General features: G+C 51.8%; 1 protein-coding gene across 1 annotated transcript; it reads left to right on the forward strand.

Moving 5' to 3' along the window:
- Positions 1 to 1,185: 1,185 nt before the first annotated feature.
- Tmem275 (transmembrane protein 275) lies at positions 1,186 to 5,298 on the forward strand. The gene is given in 3 exon segments (XM_051171420.1): positions 1,186 to 1,456; positions 4,628 to 5,179; positions 5,181 to 5,298. Coding segments are annotated over 2 exon segments (525 nt in total). The 5' UTR covers positions 1,186 to 1,456; positions 4,628 to 4,705; the 3' UTR covers positions 5,232 to 5,298.
- Positions 5,299 to 20,507: the final 15,209 nt, after the last annotated feature.

The following is a 20,507-nucleotide window of genomic DNA, read 5'->3' on the forward strand; positions in this document are numbered from 1 at the left end:
TGGTGGCCAAGAGGTAGGGTTCTGGGGACCACATGCGGTCCAAGAGCAGTTACAGCAAGGGGCAGTGTGCAGTCCTGGAGCTGCAATCGCTTAGGTACAGGCTTGGGAGACACAGCCTAGATTTTTGACTAGGCTCCAGGTTTGTGACCTTGGATAGTTAATTTAACCTGAATCTATATTTTCTTACTTGTCAAAAAGGGATGAAAATATGTTTACTTCTTAAGATTGTCATGAGATTAAATGAATTCGTGTATATAAAGGGTTTATTCTTTTTTTAATCATTGTCCATTTTCCAGTGCTGTAACAATATCTAAGACCGAGTAACTTACACTGTCCTGGAGACTGGGAAGCCCGAGAAAAGAGCACTAGCCTACATTCCCTAATCCTTCCTCCCTCCTTTTTTTTGAGACAGGGTCTCACTATATATACCAGACTGGCCTCTGCCTCCTGAGTACTGCAATTAAAGACAGCTCCTAATCACTTTTTATAGTGATTGGCCTTACATCCAAGCCCCACCACTAAGAAATCTGAATTTGGAAGAGACAAGCCATACTTGAACCATAACAGCTTGGAACGTCATTAGACACACAGTAGGTGCTATCACAGCCTGTTCAGTGATGGAAGTAGAGGTACCATGGACAACAAAATGTAAGGCTTTGCCAAGGTGGGCTGGTTCAGGGCAATGCCGAAGATGATAAAGTCCTGGAGGGCACAATGGGCGGGGGATGGGGGGGGGGGGAGGGGGAAGGGGCACGTTCCGGAGGGCACAGGCCCTTGGCAAGCTAGAACAGGGAGGAGGAATAAGTGGAGCTAGAGGAGCTAGACACAAAGCCTTGGAAGGAGGTTAAGGAAGAACAGCCTCACTGCAGCAGTCTAGCGTCCCCATGGACTGTCCCTCCTGCAGCTCCAGGTAGCTGAGTTTCTGTTGTGGAGGCAGAGGCCTAGTCTAAGTCTGCCCATGCATGCCCCCTGGCTAGGGACTAGAAACACAGCTAAGAGCTTTGGTAAGAACCAAAGGGAAACAAAAGACCCAGGGCAGTGGAGCCGCTGGTGCCTGGATGGTCTAACAGACACAGGGCTGTGGCTGATGCAGAACCCTTTGTCACTCTGGCCATCTTACTGTGCTGGAATGAGAGCCTGCGAAGCCTGTGGAGACCTTCCAAATGGCACTCCACCTCACAGGAGGAGCTCTGGGACTGCGGGCTGGCTAGAGGCATAAAGACCACCGTAAACAGGAGGGCATCGTAGGAGCACCTGAGTCACAGCTCCCCACCCCATCCCATCCCCTCTCCTGGGGCCACTGCTCTCACGCACCTCACCCACCCTCCAACCACCACCAAGGAGGAAGTATCTAGAGACACAGCCGATAAGCAGAAGGTCATCTCCACCAGATTGGGACGCGTCAGCCTATGTCTGCAGCTCTGCATTCAATGCAGCTGTGTTCTGGGTGTGTCTGGTCCGTGAGTACGCATGTAGTGAGTGGGTCAGGGGGAGTGGGTGACACACAGTGGGAGACAGGATGAGACAGCCCAAAAGCCAGGCCTTTCAAGCTTCCTCCTCAGGTGTTGTTTTTAAATTGGGGTGTGTGAGTGTGTGTGTGTTTGTGTGTGTGTGTGTGTGTGTGTGTGTGTGTGTGTGTGTGTGTGTTTGCATATTTCAGAGAGTGAGAAAACTCCCGGCCATTAACTGGGAAGGGACGATGGTGTCTCTCTGGACCATGGGGAGGCAGAATCCATTTGGCAAAAGCTGAGAACTTGCAGTGTAGTGAGTGAGCCCTGGCAGGCTATGAGCAGCAATGGTGTGGGAGGTTCCCTGAGGATGGGGTAGAGTTGAAGATAGAGTGAGCATTATGTCTGGGCTTCTAGACAAGAGGCCTTGCCCAAACTTTAGGGACTAAGAAAAAGAGGAAGTTTTCTCAGTCAAGGGACAACAAGGGCTTTAACTGAGCAAAAAGACTGGGCCACACATGGAGGACAAGCCTAGGGCCCGTGACTAATATCTTTGCCAAAGTCCCTGGCTTTTACCCAGAAGATCTTGGAGCAAGAGCTAGGAGGCCTAGCAGCCACTGCCAGCCAGGCAGTTGACAGGATGGTGACTCAGGGCCTTCAGGCAGAAACTTTCCCCCAAAGAGCTCTTAGCTCCACCTATTGATGACCACCTAAGGTACTGATGGTTTCCTAGGTAATTGTAATCAATGCTTACAATCCTGTGTGTGTGTGTGTATGTGTGTGTGTGTGTGTGTGTGTGTAGCATCTGAAGAACATGAAGTTTCCTCTGACCTGTACACACACACACACACACACACACACACACACACACACACACAGACACGGGATGGGGTGGAGGGGAAGAGGGAGAAGGAGAGGAAGAGAAAGTATCAGAACCAGGACCAACAGTGACTTTTTAGGGAAATAGCTTAACCCAGCCCAAAGCAAATAATATGGAGAAATAAACTAGTGCAGTCATATTACTGGTCAGTGTGTTCCTTTTATGATCCCTTGTGATATTTTGATAGGGACTTCTAAATAGGCTCCCATTTCTAACTTCGCAAACCTCAGGTAGTTAAGCATGAGGCCTCAAGTTGACAAGGGACCTCAGCTCAGTGATAACCATCCCCGTTACATCCCTCACTTTATGTTCAGATAGCTGAGGTCCTGGAGAGAGGCTCCAGCTATTCCAGGGTGCCTATCAGCTCAAAATCCAAACGTATGGTGGCCTCTGAGGCCCAACCCCAAGTTCCTGCTCCTGCCCCTGCCTCTGCCCCAAATAGAGATCACAAGGTCTTCCTGGACACAGGCAGGCTGGCAGAAAGGGGAAATTGCTTGGCCAGGATCCTAGGCAGCAGACATTAGTGGTCAGGCCCTGTCTGTGCTGGGGGTGGGGCGTGGGGGGGGGTGTAAGCTGTGTTCCAGCTTGCCGCAATCTCCCTCCATCACCTTTCTCATTCCAAGCCTCAGTTTCTCCCATCTATAGAGGAGTGTAGGGCAGAAGGATCACAAGTTCAAGGCCACCCTAGGCAGCTTAGCAATTTAACATGACCCTGTTTAAACAACAACAGCAGAAGTCTAAGGATGTAGCTCAGTGATAGAGCACTTGACTTTGGCAGATTGAAACCCTGGGTTTAATCCAGAGCACAGGGTGTGGTCTAGATGCTCTCCACAGACTGGGCAACTTGGAGGAGTCACTTTCTTCACAGCAATGGCTGTTCCTGTGCTCAAGTGCTGGACTTGAGAGCTTTAAATCGGGACAAAACACAAAGGGCCTGGAGGACTTACAGCAGCAGCAGAATAAAGTCAAGAGGGTTCAGCTTCCAAATCCAGTAGTTTGGCTTTGGAATGACATCACAGTTCTTTGGCCAGGATACCCTGCTTTAACATGTATCCAGAAAAGAAGAAGCTCAGCTGGACCTGGCAGGACAGGCCTGGGAGCCAAGCTGCTCAGGAGGATCAAAGGTTCAAGGCCAGCCTAGGCAACTCAATGAGCTTGGGTCTCCAAAAGTTTAAGGAAAAAAAAAAAAAAAGGAAGATGAGGTGGGGAAATAAAAGAGCTCAATGCTTTAATCCCAGCACTCGGGAAGCAGAGGCAGGCAGATCGCTGTGAGTTCGAGTCCAGGACAGCCAAGGCTACACAGAGAAACCCTGTCTCGAAACACTAAAAAAATAAAAAATAAAAAAGAGCTCAATGCTAAGATAGGGCTCACCTAGGAAGTGAGTCCTTAGCCTAAATTCAGTCTCCACCACCACGAAAAGAAAAACAAGAACGAACCCGGGATTACAGATGCTAGCCTCCACTTCTTGCTTTTTTACTTGTTTCAGGGGTGTTTTACTTGTGTTCCAGGAATCAGACTCAAGTGGTCAGGCTCCGGCAGCAAGCACTGTTACCTACTGAGGATCACCCCAGCCCCATAGGTGAGACTTTTGAAGCCAAGCCCGACTGCAGAATCCTGGGTGGTGACATGGAGGCGGGCCTGGAATTTACCAGAACGCACTGTCTGGAGAGGACACAGGGGGTCCAGACCACGGGGACACTGCCCGCTCTGTGAACACCTGAGCATCAGAAGCTTCCTCACTCTCACGGGGCCTCGTCTGATGCTCAGGAAAGTTAGTGTTATTGCTGCGTCTGCCGGAGTCCTGTATGGTGGAGACGGCAGGTTAAGTAGGTGCTAGGTCTGAGTCTTGAGTAAACTGCCAGGCGTCTCCGAGCTTCATTCTCTTCACATGAGCAATAAGAAACCAGACCGGAACTATCCCCAGGCCTTCACCTCTTGGAGGGTGAGAGAACTGCTTAAAACCCCAAAGCTGCCCTTTGCTTAGGACTAAGGAATTGGGGAAGGAAAGAAGAATCATTTAACCAGCAACTTGCTGAGCACTTTACTATCGGTCTCTTAATTAAAGCTTGAAGGCTTCCTGGAGAAGCCGTGAGGGTTAAGATTAGCAGTGCCCGACTCCAGGAACTGAATGAGAAACCATCTGTAGACTCTTCCCATTGGATGGGTTGTTGCCCAGGGCTGTCCAAGACGACCTGGGCCAGACTTGCAGACACTGCTGGTAGCCACAGAACTGACCCCAGGTTGGAGGTTAAAAAAGACTCCTCCCCTCTGACTAGCCCTCTTGCTGTGTGCCCACAGGACCACCACGAGTTTGCCCCTGACATGTGTGTCATTCTGGACAGGCAGCCGGACAAAGCTTGAGGTGTGGGCGGGCCAATGCCTCAAGCGAAGAACACAGCGCCCCTGGCCCCAGGGCCTCCCGGCAGGGCCCAAGGCCAAAGACTGTGGGCCTTGCCGTCCCCCGCTCTGTGCTGTGCCTGTGGCTTGTGCGTGCTACTGGCGGGCCTGAACGTGACCTTGGTGGGAGCTTTCGCCACCTTCCTGCCCGGGCACAACGCGCCGCTGATGGTGGGGCCAGCGCTGCTCGTACTGGCTTTTGGCTTCTTTGCTGCCTGCTGTGTATGCAGCCGCCAGTGCCCGGTGTCCCGCGCGCGTTCCCCAGCCACCAGCGGGCGTCCAGGGGCGGTGGCACTGGAGATGGAGAGCAGCGAGCGCACAGCGCAGGACACGACGGCTGTGCAGCTCAGTCCAGCTGCCTCTGCAGCATCTTCCAGCCGCTCCAGCCCCGGCCCAGGCCTCTTCGTCCTGGACCCTCCCGCACCTGCAACCACTGCTGGCTACTTGCCACGGACCGACCGAAGGGACCCAGCTCAACTTCCCTCCCATTCCGGCTGCCTCCTAGTGAGTGGACCAGACGAAGGAGGAGGAAGGGGGAGGAAGGACAAGGAATGAGTACCAGCGGCCTCATCTGTCCCATCTCTAGAATGTCCAAAAGAGAGGGTAGTGATGGGATTAGTTCTCACACCCCAAAGAGAACAGCGCTTTGATCTCTTAGGTTGGGTCTCTAAGCTCTGCTTCCTCCTCTCCTCCTCCACTCCACACTGATGAATGATGAAACTGGACCCTGGGTCTGGATACCTGTCCCTCCCCATGGCGAAGGCGTTTGGGCACTGTGGAGGACACCTCATGCGATCTAGAGGATCTAGTTATGTCCTGGGGTGGAATGAGAGATGAAGGTCGAGCTAGCTCTACGAGGCCCTGTGACCGGCATCTAGCCTCCTGCCCTTTCCTCTCCTCCTTCTCCCTACTCTCCAACATGCGCTTTGGGTTTAACTGGGGAGCAAAGGTTCTGAATGGCCCCTGGAATAAACTGGATAGAGCACATCCACCCTGTTCTGCCTGACGAAGGTCAGGGGAGCTGAGGCTGAGGTTCTCAGAGGCTTTTCAGTCCTGAAGGGACCTGTGTGACTTTTCACTGCCTACAAGACCCACTGCCATGACTGTGTCCCACCGTGTGCATTCATTTCAGCTGTGCCTCGCTCAATAAAGCACCTCTGAGTCAGCGCTCTGTGATGTGCAGGGGGAGGGGGCTGACAGGAGGCCTCTGATGAACACCTGGATCCTGGGATGATGGCAGCCCATAGCTAACCACTTCAGTACCCTGGTACCAGCCCTCCTTGGAGATCTAGAAGGAGATCCCATGGGAGAGGAGTATGTGACCAAATAAGATGGTCTCTGAGATTCTGTGTGCCTGAAAATGTTCATGGGAGAAGCTGTGTCAGATGTGCGTATGGGTGGGGGTAGGAGTGGCCGTGAGTGCACTTGCTTGGATGCTATAAGAGTGTCGGTATTTAAACGACTATTGACGTCACATATATGTGGGCGAGTGAAAAAGGTAGCAGCTGAGAGTGTGGCCACCCAGCAAACAGAAGGAAGGAAGAAGCGCGCCGGGGGCCATGCAAAGCCCAGACCTTCTTCGTGGCTAGCTGGGCTTGCAGTTTGGGCCCAGCCTGTAATCTGACCAGGTGGATGAGGACTCCCGCAGTAGGTATGAGGAGGCCCAGGGAACAGAAGACCCAGGGAAGGCTTTTGACTCTGAGCCAGTCCTTCCTCTCACTTCAGGTACCCAAGCAAGAACCGATGGTGGCCATGCTGGCCCGCTATCCCTTGACAGTGGTAACTCCTTGCCCACCCCCTCTAGGCTTCACCAGCGCTCCTTTCTCTTTCCATGGTGGTGGGCTCAGCTGCTCTTCTGGTGTGGGCCAGGTACTTCCCAGCAGCCCTGGGGCTCTTTCTTCCTTCATCTGCTGCCTGCATCCTCCTCCTCCTCTCCTGCTGTCTCCCCACTCCAGGAACCTAAAGGAAAGCAAATTTCCCAGCAGGTGTTCAATAAGCCATGCCTATCAGCTCACACAGGCCAGCAGTCTAACCTTTGAATCACTGGGCACCTGGAACATCTTACCACCTCTGTTGGGTAAGTGTTGGCATGCGCGTGTGTGTGTGTGTGTGTGTGTGTGTGTGTGTGTGTGTCCACCATTCCCAGGCTCATATTCTTCTAGATTAGTTAGTTCCCTGCAGTTCCAAACACCAACTGCTTCCACTTCCTTGAAAGTAGCCAGAGAGAGAGGCCCCCACTGATGCGGCCTTATGTGTGATCAGGACCTCCCTTCTCCCAGCACCTTATGCGGTGACACCCCTATACACCCTGCAATGCTAGGCTTCGCCCAAAACCCTCTCCTAGCTGACAGATGCCCTGAATTACATTCTCAGGGCTCTCCCCACCTTCAAGAATCTCCAACCTGTTCTGAAGCTAGCTACCCAGGAGAAGAGTGGACTTCAGATAAGAATTCCAGTCAGTGCGACAACAGACCAAAAATCAATGGTGTGAGCAGAATAGTGCGAGAGAGAATGCGATGGAGGTGCTGACCCCTCAGAGTCTTTTCCTGCCACCCCTAGCCGAAGATAATTATTTCTTTCATCTGAGCCCATTCCACCTCCTCAGTCACACGAGTGCTCCCGGGCCCACTTTGCAGTCAGTCCCAGCCAAGCACCCTCCAGGTCTCCAGGTCTCCAGGTCTCCAGGTCTCCAGGCCTGCCACCCAGCATCTCCTCCCTTCATATAATGTCGCCAGGGGGAGCTAAGGTGCAGCCCCTTTCAGGGCAGTATGGCTGGTGAGACCCTGGAGCAGCCCCACTCTCCATACATAGTGGAGTCAAAGAAGAGCTCTGGCCTCCCTGCTACAGGCCTCTCCCAGCCGGCTCGGCTGGGGGACTATTTCTGACAAGGTGAGGCTTGGATTCAGGCAGCAAGCTCCCTGACCTCAAGGAATCCTTGAGGGACTGCTTGGCTCCCAGAGGTGCAGGGCTGCAGGGAGGACACAGAGTGGATCCTTCTGAAAGGATAGGGCTCCCCAGGATTTGCCACGGGGAACTTGGGGTAGCCCAGAGAGCCCTGCATCTCAGAGGAAGCTACTGCTGACCTGGACTAGGGAAACCATAAAGAGTCAGAAACTGGGGTGTCTTCCTCCTAGTCCCCCACAAGAAGAAATGAGGGCGGCCACTGAAAGCCAGTGTTTACAAATAAACCCTACAGATAATCCCTGAACCTTACCCTGTGTCCAGCACTGGGCATTTGCTTTCTACCTGGGGACGCGGACAGTAGACAAGACTGGAGAGCTGGCTCAATAGGCAGCAGTGCTTGTTGCCGAAGCCCACATTCCAAAACCCACGTAAAAAGCCGGGTCTGGCCATGCCCTTGAGCCTATCACGCAGTGCACTGCTAGGGAGAGTGGAGTATTACTGGGGCTTGCCGGCTACCAACAGAGCTTCAGATGCAGCTTGAAGTGTCCCGCCTCAAAAGCATGGGCAGAAAGTAACAGAGTAGGACACCTCATGTTCTCTGCTGGCCACTGCATCTGTGCACACATGCATGGACACCCATGTCCACACATGTACATAACACACACTGGAAATCACAATAAGAAGATGTTTCTTGGAGGCCTAGGTAGTCAGAGAGGTCTTCTCTGAGAGAAGCTAAATTCTGAGTGAAGTAAAGAGTGTGCAAAGGTCTGGGGTGGGAACACTTTTAAGTTCAGGAAGTGATGACTGAGAAAGCACAGAGGCGAGCGCGAACTTGGCCTCTGTGTGTCAGAACCCGGGAGAAGGGACTATAGAGATCGGAGGCAGTGAAACTAGAATCCTGTGGAGGGGATGATTACCCAGCCCATGGCAGGCATGGGAAGGACGGGGTGAGACTTCTGTTGGGATTTCCTTCTCTGAGAGACAGGAGCCACTGAAGGGTTTTAAGCACAGAAGTGGCATGATCTGGTTTATGGTTATAAAGATCGCCCACCCGCTGTGCAGACAACAGCCTTGAAGTGGGAGCTGGGAACCAAGGGGCAGGTTAGGAGGTTACTGTAAAACCCAAGGTGGGGCCGGGGCTGGGGTAGCCACTGTGAGCAACCACACCATTCTCTGAGGTAGATGGGACAAGTCACCTGCTGGGTTTCCCTGGGGGAAGAAGGGAAAGGAAAGACTCTAAAAGAAAGTACTAGAATTTTGCCTGGAGCACTTGGGTATCGACTGGAGGGTCATATTCCTTGGAACTGTCAGCCCAGAAGAGCAGCACTGACGGACCTGGGTTCCCGGGGCCTGGGTTCTGGAAACCTAGAAGCCTCTGGCCTATAATTGGTGGTGTGTGAGGAGAGGTAGTGGCAGAGACCTCAAACCTAGCTTAGTCTAACCTGCAAATTTAGTGGAGAAGGGATCTAGGACCCTCTGTGAGCCTCTATGAACCTTCAGCTGCTGCCAGGGAGTGTCTACGAGGGCTGTGGTCAGGAGCTGCCAATTAAGAAGAGGAATAAGAGCCAGGAAGTAGAGGCCTTTATTATATTCACTCTTAATCCTGTCACAGGGAGGTGAACAATAATACCTGTCAAACTAGTGACTAAAAGATGTAACTCATCACACCGCTGAGCCGTAGATCCCTGCTAACAGGAGCCTGGAGGTGTCCACTGTCCACTTGCAGGTTTCTCTGTATCTACTCCTTGGTTAGGGCAGTGGGCAGTAATGCAAGAGCATATAGGTGGCCAGATGGGCGTCTAAGGCGACAGCAGAGGACCAGGCTTCCCAAAGGTGTAAGAGGATCAAGCCTGAGAAAATCAACACTATTAGAGACTGCCACCAGAGGGCACTCTGAGTACATGACAGCGCACTCCAGCCCCCTGACCAACCTTGCCATTTTCTCTTCTGAAGGCCAAAGACCCTGAGGACACTGGAAAAGGGAGGGAGGGAGCTGGAGTTGGAGGTTAGTCACCCAAATGTATTAAGTAAATTATCCGTTTCTACAACTAGAAACTACTGAGAAGCCTTGACCTGGAAATAGAACTCATCGAGTCCACAAAAAAGTCCTGAGCCTATTGTAGACTGAACCCTAGCCTTGACCTTGAGCCCTCACCTTGATCCATACTGAGTCCTGGTCCTTGACTATAGAGTGAACTTGACCCTGATCACCCTCTGAGCCCTGATGCTGTTTTGCCAGTATATGGAACCCAGTCTTTACCTGTCTCTCACCCTGTTTCACAGGCGAAACTCTGACCTTTATTATATATTGAACTGGCACCTGGACGTAGACTAAAGTTTGATGATAGGCATACATTACCCTCTTTTGGGCCCTGGACTGAGCTCTGGCCCTGGGAACAAACAGCCCTGACCCTGGTCCATATACTGAGCCCTAACTCTGGCCATTGACCTCTGACACTTGACAATGGTTCAACTTTTATCCCAGTCCCACTCAGTCTTGATCACTAAGCCTTGCTCTCCTGACGTCCCATGGACATGAAGATATGCTAAGACTCCCATCAGGCCTAGCTCCTTCCCCCAAAGGAAGCAATGCCTAGAGCCACTTCGGTAGGGGACAAAAGGAATTCTAGGTCCCTGGGCTGCCCGGGATCTTCATGTCTTTGGGTCTCTGGCAGGGCAAGCGGAGTAAGGCTTGTTGTCCTCGTAAGAGCTGTCCTAGAACACCTGGGACATAAAGGAACAGGGGCAGCAGCCTGGCTTCTCAAGGTATCACAATTGCTCCAGAGTGGGTCTAGCTGGGAAGCCAGCCTGAGGTGCCTCTTCCATCTGCACCTGTGACGCCTTGGAACCTTGAACAAGTCCCTTGTGCTTCCTGGGTCCCCAGCCTCTGCTACCTGTCATAGAAAAGGTAAGATGGCATTCCATGTAAGAAAAAGGAATCCAGGTCACAATGGAGACCTCAAAACCCCCCAACGTGCCCTCACAGGAAGAGAAATCCCCTCCTTCTAGAAGCTGGTTCTTTGGCTGGTCACTCCAAATAGGCAAGAAAAAAATCTGACGCTTGTCCAAATTAGCCTCGGGTTGACAGTGGCTATATATAGCAAATGAACAGGAGAAGCTCCCCAGGTTTTTGGTTCTGGGGCCTGATGTGTGTTAGAGATTATAGGCCCACAAAGGGACACGTCCCAGGGACACGGACAGATTCGCTTTCTGCCCTTCTCAGGGACTGGCATGGGTGCTCTGCCAGGCACACAGGACTTTGGGTTTACCTAGGGAGGTACTAAGGGTTCGGGTTCTGGCTGAGCCAGGCAAGAGCTGGGGCGGGGGAGGGGGGCAGCTTGAGTCAAAAAACGCTGACGCTGAAGACAATGAGCTCTCCAAGGCTGAGGCAACTCATTTGGTCCCGGCCACGCTTTATTAAATTCTCATAAACCTGTCAGGGGGGACAGGGCTCGCTTCAGTTTACCTCATTAGCCCGACACAATGACAGTGGGGGGGGGGAGGGGTGGCAAGGGGAGGCCAGTGCTCAGTGCTGAGAACCGAGCCAGCCGGGAAGATAATTGAATTAAGTGGCTTTTGTTAATGGTTTTTAAGACTCCGAAGTGTAAATAACATTTAGGGGCTTTCTTTTAATGGGGCTGGGGTTTTAGATACCCAGTGAGCTTAAAGGAGGCCAAGTCTGGTCCCTGCCCTTCTTCCCCAAGCTAGGGGAGCAGCCCCCTGGATATGTTGAAGTTACCCTGGGAAGGGTGCAAGCAATGAGTACAGAGCTGAAAGTGAGGCCACTTCCTGGTGGGTCTTTGGACAGAGGCACAAAGAGGAGGCCATCAGCAAAAGTGGGCATAAATGCGGGCTGCTGAATGTGAGGGCCCACTTAGTCCTGGGATGTTGCTATTAGAAGAATTGGCCAGGGGTATCTCTGGGATGTTACTGCCACTCGGCCTGTGAGTATCCACGGGGCTTGACCTCTCTAGGGTCAATGTTCACTCACTCCCAGTGAGAGTCACTGGGAGTAGAAGAGTCTGGCTTTATTGCCTGGGAGGTAGTGAGTTCCCCAGTGCAAGGTGTGTGGGAAGGCTGTGGGCTTGTGTTTCCTGCCTTTGAGTAAAGCAGAGGAGACTGGACTCCAGACTTCCTGAAGGAGTGCAGACCAGACTGAGCTATAAGAGGCACCTACAGGGCCAATGAGATTTCATAGTAGGGAAAGGGATTTGCTGCAAAGCCTGATAACCTGAGTTCGATTCCCCCCCCCCCCCGCCCAGGCCCACATGATAGAAAGCTCCCACAAACTGTCCTTTGGCCTCCACGTGTGCACCATGGCATACACACGCGTACACACACGCGCGCGCGCGCACCCACACACACACACTAAACCAAAATGGAGGACCCTGCATATGGGGTGACCAGCTTGCTGGTCTAAGACAACAGCAGTCAGAGGAAGCTGAGTGTCAGAAAAGGTGGCGGGGGGGGGGGGGGCAGAGAAACTGTCTTAGAATCTACCCACCCTGGACTTACTCAGCCCTTCCTTACTCAGGAAGCTTCATCCTTCCTACACACGCATACAGGCATACAGGACCAGATCCAGGAGTTAGTTAGCCAGGCTGGAAGGAAAGAAGGGCTCTGGGCTAGGTCCCCTGGGGTTTGAGACAAGGGTGGGGGGCAGAACTGGCAGTGAGCCAGCGCACAAAGGGTTAAGGCACTAATCGCCCTGCATGCGACAAAGGGAAGTGGGTTTTCTGATCCAGAAAGGATCAGTCCATGGGATGCCCCATCAGGCCCTTCAGCGTGAAATTACACCCCAGCGGGGGGTGCTCCCCTCCTCCTACACACACACACACTGCCCGCATGGGCCTGGCACAGGATTAGGGCCTGGAGTCATCAGCTTAATAGGTCCTGCCTCCCTTCTCCATTCTATCTGTCCTGCCTGCAGGCCTGGACCAGCCTCTTCCCCCACTGTCTGTTTACCTGGCTGTTGGTGATCTGCTTGTTCATCTCTAACTATTGGTCTAATCATTCTGCCTGTCTCTTGGGCTAAGCCCTGACCTCGCATGCTGTTTTAATTTATGCTTTATATTCTCGTGTTTTCCCTTTGAGATGAGGTCGCACTATGTAGCCCAGGTTTACTTCAAACTCAATGCCTCTGTCTCCCAATCAGCATCCCAGATGTATACATTTCTTTGCTCATCTGCTTGCTGCCTGAATCCTTTTTAATACAAAAGCATGTGAGCATCAGGGCCCTCCATCTGCTCACTGCTAACTTACCAGGACAAGGGCTGCATCTGGCCAGTGAATGAACGGTGCTCCATAACTATTAGTTCACTGAGCTCACTCCCATACACCTTGCAGACCGATGTGTGGTCCCTCAACACTAGACATTGACGATTGGGACTAAAAGGAGAAAGCTAAAAGCCTGTGTTAGGATAAGGCCATGTCCTCAGAAAGAAGGCTACTACAGAGGCAGGCCAGAAAAGGGACAGGCAGACTCACTTGTCCTCAAGTGCCATCCTTTGAGACTCCTTTAGACTGTCAAAATCACCACTGCTGGGGCTTTAGCCACATACGTACCTCTAAGCCCCATTTATATCCAGCCCTGGGAGTACCCAGCACAGGCAGAGATTGTAGATAGAACAATGAAGGAAACTGCGGGTGATCATTGTACAGAAGCAAGACACTTGGAAGCTAAGTCTGTCTGAGGCAAGTGGAGATCACCTTGTCCAACCTCTACCCCCAAACCAGAGGCCCATGACAAGTCAGGACCTACCCAAGACCATACTGCGAAGCCAGGACAGGGCTATACAGGTACCAGGTTCACCTGGACACGGGTTGTCCCTCACATAGTTATTCCAATTTAGTTCAACGAGTTTGGTGTTGGCTGGACACCAACTCTGAACCAGGACCTGTGCCAGGCCAAGCCCTGTTCTTGGAGTTTCACCTGGGTACTGAACAAGCACAGGTAGCCACGGAGGGCGGGAGAAGGAGGGGATACCATCTCACACCCATCAGCAGTATTCCTTGGAGTGAGGGATCTGAAGAGTGAATTTGTTTCCCCGGGAGGAAAAAAAAAATCATCAGAATCAAAGACTCGCGGGAAAGGATGCAGTGAGTGTGTAAGAGACCCTCTGGTACAGTCTGTGGCGTGTCTGCCCCCAAATAGTGTGTATAGACATGTTCTGCGTGGTGCTTGGACTGGACCAGGTCAACCCAAATAAAGGAGGCTACTGTCTGGGTAGGTTTCAGCTCAGTGTGAAGGAACTTCCTGAAGCAGGCTGTCTAAGAAGGTAGAAAGTGGTGGTCCCCACCTCTTTAGGCTTGTGGTTAGGCATGGATTATTGGTGACTCTTCCCTGGATTAGGACCAAAGAGAGAGCTCTGAAGATGTCCGTTCTGAGGACCTGCCTTAGGATTCCTCAGACGACCAACAGACCTGATTCTCTAGCAGGCAACACAGCCCCATCTGTCCATCCTCTGGTAGCTGATGGCAGGGAAAGGAGGACAAAAGGCAGGCCAGACGACTGTGTGGACAGTTCCAGCCATTCCCAGAGTCCTGCCAGCATGTCTCCAGTTTCCAGCCAACCCAGTCCAGGGGACTTAAGTCAGGGTCAAAAAGCTGTTGAGTCCAAGCCAGACTCACAACAGACATGGAGTCCTTGTCAGTAGCTGGCAGCCCTGGAACCAGGCTAGCCTTCTGCTGCACATTGAGTCTTTCTCTAAATGGCTTATCAAGGGCGAACCTTTCACTCCTTGAAGGGCCTGCCTCCTGAGGTCCCTGTGTGCCCAGAAGAGGCCTTAGGATTGAGGCGTGCCCTGCCTCTTCTAAAAGAACAGAATCTCTCTTTCATCTCTCCCTGCTGTCATTCATCCACCTCTGCTAACCTGGATTTTTTTTTCTTTTTTTCTTTCTTTCTTTCTTTCTTTCTTTTTTTTTTTTTTTTTCCTGAAGCACTGTGGCTCCAGTTTCCAGTTCTTTTCCTCTTAGGTAAGAAAGAGTGCCTCCTCTCCCTCCTGGCTGCCCAGCTCGCGCTGTGAGGAAGCCAGCCTTGGGGGTGATCAGAGTGGCCTGTGAAGGACCCAAACTTACAGGCCTTATCAGCCCATTCAGGTAGGGACAGCAACAATGAGCAGCTTTGTGCCGACACGCTCAGGCTCACACGCACCCACACACACGCCCCACACGAGCTCTTTCCATGAACAGCTCTTCAACTTGCTTGCCAAGATAAAGGAGCCACTGGGCGGTCAGGCCCCAGGAGGAAATACGGCTCCTGTAGCCTTTGTTGTTCCAGACTTATCTTGGAAGGGATCCCGGGCTGAGGTAGCAGTTTCCCCACAGCTGGAGGCACGGTAGAGAGCTGGCCTGGAAGGCAGGAAGGGGGGTAGAGGGGTACCCCAGAGTGAGGCTTAGAGTCCTTTAGAGTCCTTAGTGACAGTGGCAGCTTAATCCTTCATTTCCATGATCAGTTCTCTAGGTTCTCACAAACGGGGGTGGGGGGGGGGGCAGGGCAGGGGTGTCAGTAGAGAGCTCCCCGGTTTTTTTGTTTGTTTGTTTGTTTTGTTTTGTTTACAAGCAATGAAACAAATTCACAGAAACCTGGCAGCTTCTTTTTGGATGCTTTTTATTTTATTTTATGGGTAGATGCTTTGCCAGCCTCTATGTTTGTGCACACCACATGTATGCCTGCCGAAGCCAGAAGAGGGTTTGCATCCCCTGAGACAGAAGCCACTAGTACAGCTGGCTGTGAGCCACCATGCTAGTGCTGGGAATCAAACCCAGGCCCTCCTAATTGCTGAGCCATTGATACACCTCTCCCCGCAAAGCTTCTTAAATGGTCCACAGAAATGGAAGAACCTTGGCACCAGCCACAGGGGGAGCTCACCGAAGCACCAAATTGAGCTCGGTTCTGACCTTTAACAGAGTTGTGACCTGTCCCAGATCACCCCCAGATTCTAGCCCCAGACTGCCTCTGCTGCTGTAAGGCCTGTGTGTGCTTCTCCTCCACCTGGCTGCTCCCTCCGCATCTACATGCAGGGAGGTTAGTTCGCCATTTTCTGTTTCCCCCCATGAGATGAAATGCCGGGCAGAGGCTGTTTTTGCTTACCAGCACTTACAAGAGTAGACAAGCAATTGAGGAGCCTTCACGGAGCAGTTACTGAATGGAGCGCTTGTGCTGTTTTGCAGCTGTCATCGCATTTAGTGATCACAAGGAAGCCTGGTGTTGGCACTGTCATTAGCCCCATTTTACAGATGAGGACCCTGAGCCCCAAGTGACTCAGTATAGTAGGCCCTTAGTGGGGTGTGGTACGGTGTTGGAGTGGAGGGGAGAGCCCCAGCTGGAAGGGGGAATGAAGGCATTTGAGTAACTGAGAGGAGCCCAAGGGCTCCTGGAAGCCTAGTGAGTCCGCTGAGGGATATAGTGACGATGGAGCAACCACATAGTCTGTGGGACCGTTATAAAATAAAGATGCATGGCCCTGTTTTAAAAAAACAAAGGAGGATTTCAGTGTAGGCCATGGTGCACATCTATAGTCCCAGCACTTGGGAGGCAAAGCAGGAGGATCTCCATAAATTCAAGAGACTACACGGTGCTTTCCGGGCCAGGCAGGACCACATAGTGAGAGCTTGTCTAAAACAAGGTGGTGGATGAGGGGTGGAATGCATCAATGGGTAAAGCATGCAAGCTCTGAGGCCTGAGTTCAATCCCTGGATGTGGTGACTCCTGTCAATAATCCCAGCCCTCCTCTGGCAAGATGGAAGACAGAAACAAAGAGATCAGCCAGAAGCTCACAACTGTGGCACAGTGGCAGAAACAAGAGGCTTTGCCTCAAAACACATGTGGGAGAGAAGAGAAGCAATGCCTGAAGTTGCCACTGGGCTTCTCGATGTACACCACAGCGTGTGTACACCATCACTCACACACGAACAATAAATTCGTAAACTCTTAGTAAGCAGACAAACAAGGAATTCAAGCAACCACATCTGAATGTTATGAGACCTCTGAACCCAGGACCCTTTGTGACGCCCCATCCGGACCTATGAAGTTAGTAGGCCCCAGAGAGGAAGCTGCTGGACACACCCCTTGGATGGGTGTATGGAAGTGGCTGTGGGTGTACAAATGGCAATGGGGCTGGCGTAGGACCTCCCATGGGAACCAGGACAACATCTTCCCAAGTTCATGGCAACAATCACCAACGGACTGTGGACCCAAACTGGCCCCTCTCTCTCTAGAAAAGGACCTCACACCTACCTCTGAGCATTCAGTAGGCTGTCTGCCTGTGAGTGAACCGGGAAGAATACATTTCTGGGAATGAAGCAGGTGTGCAAAGCGTCTAGCTGGCAGACTGCGTGCTGTGTGTGTGTGTGTGTGTGTGTGTGTGTGTGTGTGTGTGTAGAGGGTACATGCATACATGAATGTGAAACACAGAGAGATACCCAGAGAGTTCTGCCTTGATTTGAACATATCACGGGGTGAAGGTGGGGGGCAGGGTAGAATGTATGAGTGTGTAATTAGAAGTGTGTATTAAAATGCTCACGCTCCCTGACTGCTTGCTTAGTTAGTGGCCGGCCCTTGCTGCCTTCTTAGTCAACAGTGAGGGGTTCTCAGGTGAAGAGCTCCTTTGCAGCCCTACCCCCACCACAGCCCCCTTGGAGGCACATTCCTGCTCACCACAGGGTGGGCAGAGCCACAGTACAACCTGCTAGGCCGCTGGGGTGATCCCAGGCCAGTGGTGTCAGGTTCCCTGTGCCCCAGCCCTCCCTCTTCAGCCTTCTAAGAGCCTTTGTTGGAAGTTCAGACAAACTTGTCAGGGGGGCGGGCAGGAGGCCGCCTCCTAATCGGCTTTCCCAGAAGCAAAGGAGAATGAAAGATTAGGGGTGGGGGGCTCTAGCCCAGGGCAGCTCTGTGGGAAAGAGATGGGGAAGGGTTCCCCAGCCCTAAAGGGAGTCCATCTCCAGGCCCTATCAGACCCCTCTTCCCTCCTCCAGGACTAAGGAACCCGGGCCAAATCTTAGGAAAAGGGAAACTCCAGGTCAGACTTTGAGGATGCCTCCTCCTAACTTGCCCACTTACTCTCCTCAAATACTATGGGGGGCACACTACTGCTTGGCTTCTGTTTCATCAAATGCTTTCTTGCTCTTTACCTCCTCTGAGTCTCCTAGGAAGCAGGCTAGACATGGTTAACAGCTCCCATTCAACAGATGAGGAAGCTGAGGAGGACGAGAGAGAGAGAGAGAGAGAGAGAGAGAGAGAGAGAGAGAGAGAGAGAGAGAGAAAACAGCAACTCTAGTCAGCTTACCCTGGCCATATCACAACCAGCAATCCTCGGGGGTCCCAACCTTCAACTTCTCTGTCTCATTTCATTTAGTCACGTGGCTGGCTCCGGCGGCCATCAATGTGTTGGCAGCCACCAACGTTCAGAGTATGGATTTCAAGGTTAGCTGGGTCTTGACCTCAGGTGAGCATTGCCGCCTGGTGGCCCTGGGCAAGCTATGTGATCACATCGGACCTCTGTTTCTCCATATATCAAATGAGGATGATAGTAATATCTACTTCACAGAGTTGTGTCAGGGTTAGAGGATCTCGCTTGAAGGATGCATAGCAGGAAGAGCATGTTGAATCAGCTCCATACCAACAGCAGAGCCCACACCATCATCTTCCCAGAAATAGGCAGAAGGCTCCTCCTACACGCATGCCAGGTCCAGCAGAGTAGGGCAACCATGTAGCCTGTAGCTGAGCCAAAGACCTAGGAGCACCCTTGCTCACCCCAACCCCGTCCTGCTGTCACCATGGTGATTTTACCTCCCAAATCTCATTAATCAGCCAGGCCTTCTCCTTCCCAGCTCTTGTAGACCAGATTGATGCTACTGTCCCATCAGGACATAACCACGGCCTCCCCTCTGGTCTCGCTCCTTCTAGCAAGCATGTTATGACCCACCATGCACAGACGACGAGGAGCAGGCAATTACCAGAATACAAGTTCAATCACTCCACTTACCCAGTGTTCAAAGTCCCAGGCTCTAGCCCTAAGGCTTGACTCTAAACTTGGTTTCCATTCGTTGTTTGTCTTCTAGATTTTTTCTGTTGTTGTTGTTGTTTTGTTGTTGAGGCAGGGTCTCACTGTACGCCAGGCTGGCCTGGAACCTAGGATCCTCTTTGGCCTCCTCCTCCCACGTACTGAGATCACAGTGTGCAACAGCAAGCCCAGCTTTTTCTTTCCCTTCCTAGCCTCATCTACTGACACCGACCCCACTGTCCTCGAGTCCCACCTGGCTTTTCCTGACCTCAGGACCCAGTCCTGCATCTTGGACAGATTGTGCCTCTCCCAGGACTCTGTCCTCTTGGGCTCCTGAGAAACCCCTGACATATGGGGCTCAGGTTATGTCCTTCTCCTGAAGTACCGTCCTGACCTCCCATGCTGACATAAAGATGGTCTCTGTTTCCGTGGTGCCTCGATCGTCCCGTGCTGTGATGATCAGGGTGTGTTTTTAATACTTGTTTCTCTGTATCCCGCATCCAGCATGGAACTAGGCATCGGGCAGGTGCCCAGCCAACGCTGAGAAAATGAGGGAGGGATTTGAACTGCAATGTTATCAGACAACCTATGTGCCAGGGAAGGTGTGTCCCTCAGAGCTGAGGAGGTATGTAGGAAGCACCGGGTGGCTCAAGGCCCAGGTGGGAGCTGTGGGAGATGTGGGGAGACATTTGATCTGTCAGGGAGGTGAAGGGGGATGCTTTCTGTCCTAATCCTCAGCCCCACTTGGGAAAGGAATTCAGCTCCTAGGGTCACAATGACCTGGGAGGTAGGGAGGCAAGGACCCACGCGGGAAAATAAAGAAGATAGCCCATCTCAAACTCCTCAGGCCTGCTAGGGATCTACCAAGAAAGCCTGAAGGAGGGATGTCCAAAACCCCCAACCCCCAGCTCCATACAGCTCAACTCCTCCTCGCAAAGGGTCCTTTTGCAGACACTCTGTAACTTGGAGGCCAGTATGAGGGCCAGAGACTGGAGATTTCTCTTTTGTTGTTTTTGAGACAGGGTCTCTCTGTAGTCTTGGCTATCTTGGAGCTCACTATGTAGACCAGGCTGGCTTTGAACTCACAGAGATCTACTTGCCTCTGCCTCCATCCAGAGTGCTTGGATTAAAGCCATATGCCACTATGCCCGGCTTTCTTTTTTCTTGAAATAAGTAGAAAAAAACCAAGATTTCACAAGACAAAGTTCTGAACCGCGCACTTTTTCTGCAACTGTCACCTGTATATCCTGTCTCCTGTCTATCACTCTTTCTTGTTGATGTGGAAATGCACAAACGCCAGCAAGCCCTTGAGCTCACGGCACAGATCCTCATTCTTTCGTATGGACTTCCAACAACGTATACACATGTGACCTTACCACTGCAGCAAGCCCCCTCCATTGCTTGAGTGCCCACCTCTGATGACAAAGAACTCACTCCACTTGAAGGCCCCTGTTCCACCGGAGAACAGCTCTGGCTTTATTATTATTATTATTATTATTATTATTATTATTATTATTATTATTATTATTAATTTTATAAAATTTAATATTTAAAAAACTCTTGCAAATAAATAAAAAGCACCACACACCAAAATTAACCAGATGCAAAGTCAATTTTGTTTTTAAGACGAAGTCTCAAGTAGCGTGTGTAGCTGGCCTTCAGTGTCCCCTGCCTCCACCTCTCAAGTGCTGGCATTACAGGTGTGCACCGCCATGCCTAGAGATTCAAATGTGCTTTCCTAGTACTCAGCTTTGATTCCAGCTTGCTTGAGGTGCCAGCCACATATTATCCATGCCTCTCTGTCTTGCAGAACCATTCCCCAGGCTTCTCCTGCCCCAGGTTGCCCTGCCACCTGTGCTTGGGTGAGCCCCCCA

Source organism: Acomys russatus, chromosome 29 (assembly GCF_903995435.1).
Source record: "Acomys russatus chromosome 29, mAcoRus1.1, whole genome shotgun sequence".
In the NCBI taxonomy this organism is placed as follows: domain Eukaryota; kingdom Metazoa; phylum Chordata; class Mammalia; order Rodentia; family Muridae; genus Acomys; species Acomys russatus.